At 32.4% G+C, this 8,091-nt stretch overlaps 1 protein-coding gene across 1 annotated transcript; it reads left to right on the top strand.

Annotated features, from left to right (window-relative positions):
• Positions 1 to 312: 312 nt before the first annotated feature.
• On the top strand, positions 313 to 3,698 carry LOC101256631 (phototropic-responsive NPH3 family protein NPY2-like). The gene is made up of 4 exons (XM_004248718.5): positions 313 to 571; positions 1,317 to 1,386; positions 1,530 to 2,690; positions 2,907 to 3,698. Exons 1-4 carry the CDS (start codon positions 510 to 512, stop codon positions 3,447 to 3,449), a joined length of 1,836 nt encoding a protein of 611 aa, XP_004248766.1. The 5' UTR covers positions 313 to 509; the 3' UTR covers positions 3,450 to 3,698.
• The last annotated feature ends 4,393 nt before the right edge of the window (positions 3,699 to 8,091 follow it).

Genomic DNA, 8,091 nt, shown 5'->3' with positions numbered 1-8,091 from the left:
TATTTGTATGAATATAAGTTATTTTATTTACAATATAATAAATATTTAAAGTTAAATTGTTACTTAATATAGTAATGTGTTGTTGTTTTAAACTAATTGAAAAGGAAAGTAAATTATATAAATTGAGACAAAAGGAATATATAATACATATGTGTGCTCTTTAATTTGGTTTCTATTTATATTCAATAATTTTGAATGTTTACAAGTAGACATTAAACTTGTATATATAGAATTTAACAAATATGTACACATGTTCCTTTACGTCTTACATGGCATCCTATATCACATATTGACGTTCAACATGTGTTATGTATGCTACGTAGGACGCATGTATTTACTTGCTCAGAAGTTTAAAAGGCATTATGTATTATGCCTATATACATATATCCTACTCATATTTGAGATCCTGTTAATTTTCCTTCATTCTCCATATCTGAGTAATTTTGGTCATTGGGGATATAAGGTTATGAACATAAGCTAGTGTTTAGGAAAAGATTAACTTGCCAAAAATGAAGTTCATGAAACTTGGATCCAAACCTGATACATTTCAGTCAGATGGGAAAAATATCAGGTCAGATCATGTGGTTAATTCTTCAAAGTTTTATTCACCACTTTTTTCTTGTTATGATTATTCAGAGTAGTTATTTTATTGTGGAAGAAACCGTTTTTGGTGTTGTATTAAGACACATTTATTTACTTGCTTATATCCCCTTTTAAATTTATCTTGTGTCAATCATGCTATGTTGTGCAATTGAATCTAGGTTTTCTATTTTCTTTTTTCATACTGTTTTTGATATGCTTTACTTGAGCTGAGCGTCTATCTGAAACAACTTTCACGAGGGACAGGTAAGGTTGTGTACATACCAACTCCACTTGTGGTATGTTGTTGTGTATCTGAGTATATGGATGGGGTTTTTCCCCAATAGATTAACTCTTTAGTATGGTTAATTTACTTTTATTCCGTCATTAAAAATCTCTCATTCCAATTGCTTAGTTGTATTTTAATGGTTTCATTTTTCCATATGAATTACCTTCTTAGAGCCTGCGTAACACCCCAATTTAGGATAAGAAGTCTCATAACAAAACATAGGAGGGATGTTGAGTATATAAGTAAGTTGGCCTTACAAACTTATGTTGTGTTTTGGAGTCGTGGGGTCTAGGCTCAGAACGGACAATATCTGTTATGATGTTGGTTAGGCCATATCTGTGAAGTGCATCTATCTATGTCTTTTCATCACTCACAATGGACCTGGTGAATGTTTGTGTTTTTTCTCTGTTTAAACAAGTCTTCATCAATAAAATTTTCGTTTATGCAGATATGCTGCTTCAGAGTTGGATTCTGATATCGTTGTTAGTGTAGGAGACGTGAAGTTTCATCTGCATAAGGTACAACTAACTGCAATTAATATATGTTACCTTCTTCTGTTCGAGATTTTATTTTCGATGTTCTGCTTGCTGTCTTAAGAAATGAATGAAAAGGATGTGTTTGTTTAGTATTTCCTGATACTTGTAATCGGTGAAAATTGCAGTTCCCTCTTCTGTCGAAGAGTGCTCGTTTGCAAAAGATGGTTACAAACTCAAGTGAAGGAGGTAGTGATGAAGTTCACATTCATGACGTTCCGGGAGGACCTACTGCCTTTGAAATGTGTGTCAAGTTTTGTTACGGTATGACAGTTACACTGAATGCTTATAATGTCATAGCAGCAAGGTGCGCTGCAGAGTATCTTGGAATGGATGAGACTGTTGAGAAAGGAAATCTTATTTACAAGATTGATGTTTTCTTACACTCGACCATTTTCCGAAGCTGGAAAGATTCGATAATATTTCTTCAGACCACTAAATCTAGGTTACCTCTGTCTGAGGAAGTGAAGTTGATCAGCCACTGTACTGATGCTATAGCATCCAAGACGTCTATTGATGTTCACAAGGTTGATTGGTCTTATACCTATAACCGGACCAAGATACCAGAGGAAAATGGAAATGGTCCTAACTCGAATGGACTTAGAAGCCGTGTCGTGCCAAATGATTGGTGGGTTGATGACTTATGTGAGCTTGAAATAGATCTTTATAAACGGGTTATGGTCAACATAAAGAACAAAGGGATTGTTTCCTCCGAAGTGATTGGAGAATCTATTAAAGCTTATACTTTGAGAAGGTTCCCGGGCTTTAGGAAGGGTGTTTGCCAGTTCAGTGATGTGTCCAGATCGCGCTCAATATTGGATACGGTTGTATGTCTATTACCTGCTGAAAAAGGTAGTGTCTCTTGTAGTTTCTTGTTGAAATTGCTAAAAGCATCCATTTCTGTAGATTCTGGAGAAAAGGTAAAGGCAGAGCTTGTAAAAAGAATAGGACAGCAACTGGAGGAGGCTTCTGTTAATGCTCTTTTGATTCGAGCTACAGATGGGGAAGCGACAATGTATGATGTCCATGTCTTCCACAAGATACTAGAGAACTTTGTGATGCATAATGAGGATTTGAAAACTCAGTCGGAAGATGGTAATGAAATTCCAGGGGTTTTATCAGAAGCTTCAAAGCTTATGGTGGCGAAGCTAGTAGATGGATACCTTACAGAAATTGCCAAGGATCGTAATCTCCCTTTGGCAATATTTGTTGGTCTAGCAGAGATGGTAACAGACTTCCCTCGCCCTAGTCATGACAGCCTTTATCGAGCAATTGATATATACCTCAAGGTGAGAATCTTTTGAACTATCTATGGAACTTTTTCGATTACAAAAGAAATGGCATTACTGTAACGTCATTCAAGTAATACATACTTTTAAGGTATGACCTCGTAAAATAGTCAGTGTCACATTTATTAGTTGTAGTGGAAACTAGTGCAGAAAGTTCCTACTCGCAACTAATGAATGTTAGTAAATTTACTTATTGATCTTGTTGTGATGTTGTAGGAGCACCCTGGGATCAGCAAGAATGACAGAAAGAGAATTTGCTGTTTGATGGATTGCAAGAAGCTCTCAGTTGATGCATGTACACATGCTGTGCAAAATGACAGACTTCCATCACGCGTTGTCGTACAAGTTCTCTTCTTTGAGCAAGTCAGGGCCAATGCATCATCAGGGAGTAGCACTCCGGATCTTCCCAAAGCTATTAGAGACCTCACTAGTGCTTCATATGGGAGCTCAAGGTCAGCGATAACAAATACAGAGAATTCGGAGGTTACAGCCTCTGCAGAAGAACTGAGGGCTTTGAAAGAGGAGTTAGCAGCCTTAAGATTGGCAAATGGAGGACTAAATGGTGATACCAAACGTCACGTTGACAAGGCTACCAATGGTAGAATGAAAAGTATACTTTCATCAAAGAAGATATTTACAAAAATTTGGTCAAGCAAAGGCAGGAGGAAACAAGGGGAAAATAGTGGCTCAGATTCACCTGACAGCTTAGAAGAAGCTAAGTACACACCTTCAAGAAAAGGAAGATATTCAGTTTCTTAATCCTAAATTAGTATTTTCTTTTCTGGGGATTATTTCTTTCCTTTTTCCTCCTAAACTTAGTTTTCCTTAAATGAATTTACCATGTCAAAAAGACAAAAATATTGTCATCTTAGCTCTTATTTGTTTTCATTCTATATCTAAATTTAAATGTGTATTAAGATTTAGGTGTTTAAATTTGAATACACATCTGAATTATAAAAATGTTGTATTATGATCTGAATATTAAATAATTAGTATTGTTCTTTTCAATATCTGAATATATAAAATTTGTCTTTACTTGAGATTAAATACAACAACAATAAAGATAACAAATTCTGTCTAATCTCACAAATGGAGTTACTTAAAGATTAAATATAGAACTCAATTAAAATACTTAATTAATTTAAAGTTAAATTTTAAAAAAATATATGGTGGTTGTTGTTGTGTTTCTGAGTTTCAGGAATGGTGATGTTGTGACTAGTGACCACTTGATGGTGGTGGTTGATTATAGCGGTTGATGGTGTAGGATGATAGTTATGGTGGACTGGTAGTGATAGATAATAGTTATGATGAATTATATTAATGGTTGACGGTACATAGTAGAGATCTATTGTGGGGATTTTCAGTAGTGATTGTTCATGATTGAAATAGTGGCTAGCGATGACAATAATTGATTATACTGATTTACATCAATGATGATTGTGAATGTGGATGTGGGTAGTAATAGTAATTGATTATGGTGGGCAATGACAGTAGCAATGAATAAATAAAATTGGAGGACTTACATCTTTATAGAATTTAATTATTTTTAAGTAGACATCTTGATGATATAAATGCTTTATTATAAATCTTAATCATTTAAATTTAATCAAACTCATTAATATTAAGTGGTTGTAACGTGAGAAAACTACATGATAGTTAAGATTTGAATGATAAAATTCAAACCTAAAAATAAACAAACTTACAACTCATTTAATTTCATTAAGATTAATACATTTGAATTTACGATTGTTTCTTTTTAAATATTTGGCAATATAAAATATTTTATTTGTTTAAAAATAAGAAAAAATTTCTAAAATACACGTCTTATGTTTTTTCTTATTTCCAATATCCCCTTTTATTTATAAAAAAACTCTAAAATTCCTTATTTCTCTCCTAATATATTTAATGTATTTGAGCTAGTATTTAATATATTCGAACTACATATTATGTATTCGATTTATTTTATGATGTATCAGAACTAGTTTTTAATGTATCCGAGTTGCATATTATGTATCCGATTTCTGTTATAATGTATCTGAGATACTCTTTAATTTTTTCAAAAGATACAAATTTTAAGGAATTATTGTAATTAGAAAAAAAGTCAGGATAAAATGTGATTACTTTTTATACAATGGAGTTATGTAAGCTATACTTTATATTTTCTTAGTTACCATGATGTCCTCTAAGGCCCAAACATAAGTTTGTGCTAGTTGTTTGTGATTTTTTATAAATGGTTGGGAGTAGCTATTTTCTTTTGTAAAGTTGTTGACTAGGGTTTCACCGGTCAAGGTATTAGGTTCGAAAGTGATTAGAGCATCATGAGTAAGTTTGCAATTGCAAATTATATGCAGATAAATTAGACTACACGTACAACTATACTAGCTTTATAATATTATTATTGAAATGACCAATTGATTGCATAATTAAAGCTAATAAAAAAACATAAAAATTGTAGAGGGGTAAACCCCCCAATAAACAAAACTCTCTAAATATCTACATTGTGGATACTATCATGTTATGCCATGAGAATAAGGATCTTCAATTTATAAATCTTTAAATTTTTCTTCAAAATAACGAATAAACTAAATATAGAAGAAGAAAAATTATTTTTCATTCAAAAAAATATTTATGCTAATGTTTTAGCTTTTCTTTAGGAAAAAATAAACTTCAAAAGTATAGGAAAATCAGGGCAAAATCCTAATACAAAAGTTTATTTTTTAGTAGAGGTATAATTGTTTATTTTTTTGGATTGCATGTGCTTGTCATGCGCATTAGCAAGTAGTTCAGCAGGGTCAACTCATGCCTAAGTTTTGACATCAGGACCAGTTGCTACCTCGAGTTTGGGGCGTGACACAAACCTTAAACAAAGTTGTGCTTAATAAGCTCTTTGGGCTTTATATGATTGATACAATCCGTTAAATAAATTATATCGTTCTCATTCACGAGGCAATGATTCACTAACCTTCTGATTGATGACATATATCATGCCTCTAAACTTTTTCGTCCTCCTGAATGAGAAGAATTTGTTGAGAAACCTGTTTGAAAAAATGTCACAAAAGATGATAGATCTTGTGATATCATTGCAATTATTGCTTGGCGTTTCGAATTAGCAAGAACGAAAATAGTGTCAATTTGACATACTTGTTTGAGACAATTTGATAATGGAAGTTTTTTATCAGTTCGACAAAACAAATGAGAATTTTATTTTAGAATCATGCTTTCAATTTCCATCACGTAAAAAACTTAAATAATATTTTGACAGTTCAAATTGACCTTCAAATTATTTAAATATGATTTCATAACTTTCGCTTAATTTTCCAATTTTTCTGATTTAAATTAAGAATTTAAAGATGAAAAATCAATAAATTATTGAGTAATGTGTAAATAATGATTTAAAAACCTATTCAATGAAGAAATCTCAGAACTTTGCTTTTGAAATGCCCGAAAATGTGTTTTGAAGCTCCCAAAATCGAGTTATGGAGTTATCGTACAAAATAGAATTTAAGTTCATAATTGTTCTTCACAATTGTGACTCCTAATGATTGCGACCAACCAATCCAGAAAGCGAAACAAAACTCAACTGGACCTAACTTGAACATTCAATCCTTCAAATTATGAGCTTACCTTCGTAATCACGATGACCCATCACCCTAGAACCACCCCATCCCCTCTTTATTCACGAATGTAAAGAAGGAATCAACTTGCACTAGATTAGAAAAACTTGTAGTTTAACCAACTTCTCAAATTCTTTTGATTGGACGCTAAGATTTGTTTAAAATCCCTCTGAACACAAATTAAATATACCATTAGAGTATAAACAGCATCCCGGACCTACTAAAATAATCAAAAAACCTATCTGAGGTTATTTTGACTGAATGTTGATAGAGGACAACATTCAAGTTAGAAAAGAATTAGAAATCCTCAAACTTTCGTGCAATGATTTAAAACTCATCCAAATGCACTGGGACCCAAACTAAAGTCTAACTTGCTAAAGTATCGCATTCCAAAATTAACTGAGTTGGTAGAATTCAATTTCGAGCTCATCTTCCACAAATGATGACCTTGGTCATTATTCCAACTTCCCAAAATAAAAACTCATTTGAATTATGTTTAATAACATGAGGAATCGTACCATACAAGACAAATATGTCATAATAAAGTTGTAAAAAAAGAGCGAAACAATAAAAATATGAAGTAAAAAAGACTATGAGGGTTATTACGATATGAATCCTGACATACATCTAGAGCTGTCTGCTAAGAGTATTCTTAGATTACAAGACAAACATATTGTTTTCGCACATATATTTATTAATGATATTTATCATTTTGATTTTCTGTTATTTCTTTAATAACAAAAGAATAAAGAAAATGTTAAACTACGTAAATTGAATAAAAATATCCTTAATTAATATTTGATTCAAAAATATCTTTATCGTTAATAATTTGGTTAATAAATTGTCTCTATTGATAATTGTTTAGCTGGAAATACCCTTGTTGTTACTTAATATGTCAAAAATGTCTTTTGCATAATAATATATTAATATATTTTTTTCCTACTAAAAATATTACTTTTAAAGAGCTCTATTTTTGCTTTTTTTTTCTTTTAAAAACCACTTCAACTAACAAGTAAGTAGGAAATTGTCACGATCCAAATCGGATCGCGACTGGAACCCACTCTTATCCTCCTATGTGAGCGAACCAACCAATCTAAACCTTAACATTTCAATGTAATATCAACATAAAGTAATGCGGAAGACTTAAACTCATTAATGAAAACCAATTCAATAACTATTATTTCCCAAAATCTGGAAGTCATCATCACAAGAACATCTACTTCAAATTACTAAATCTAAGAGTTTCTAAGAAGCTAAAAATACATAAAAGTTAGTCCAAGCCGGAACTTCAAAGCATCAAGACATGAAGAGGAAGATCCAGTCCAAACTAGAAGCATTAGCTCACCCTGATATCCGGAGTAATGAAGACTGGCTAGAGTTACTGTTGAGTCGAAGATGACGGCACGTTTGCTGCACTCCACAAATAAACAAGAAGAAAACATAAAAGTAGGAGTCAGTACAAAACACGGTACTGAGTAGATATCATCGACCAACTCAAAATAGAAATTAATATATACCAAGTAATATCATAAAATCAACTATGATACTCCACATGTAGCAACAGCAAGTACTATATCATTAACAATTACCGTCAAGTTCACACATGAGGACTCAAGCCTCAATACCATACTCATTTGGGAATTATGCTCATTAGATTGAGCATATTAACATCTTTCAAGATTCATTATCTTTATTTCTCTTGTGTCGGTACGTGACACTCCGCTCCCTCATATTCATTAATCCTCTTGTGTCGGTACGTGACACTCCGATCCCCTACTACTATGTGT

This window comes from Solanum lycopersicum, chromosome 10 (assembly GCF_036512215.1).
Source record: "Solanum lycopersicum chromosome 10, SLM_r2.1".
NCBI classification, from domain to species: domain Eukaryota; kingdom Viridiplantae; phylum Streptophyta; class Magnoliopsida; order Solanales; family Solanaceae; genus Solanum; species Solanum lycopersicum.
Note: the sequence above shows the minus strand (reverse complement) of the source record. Positions and strands in the feature narration are given on the sequence as shown.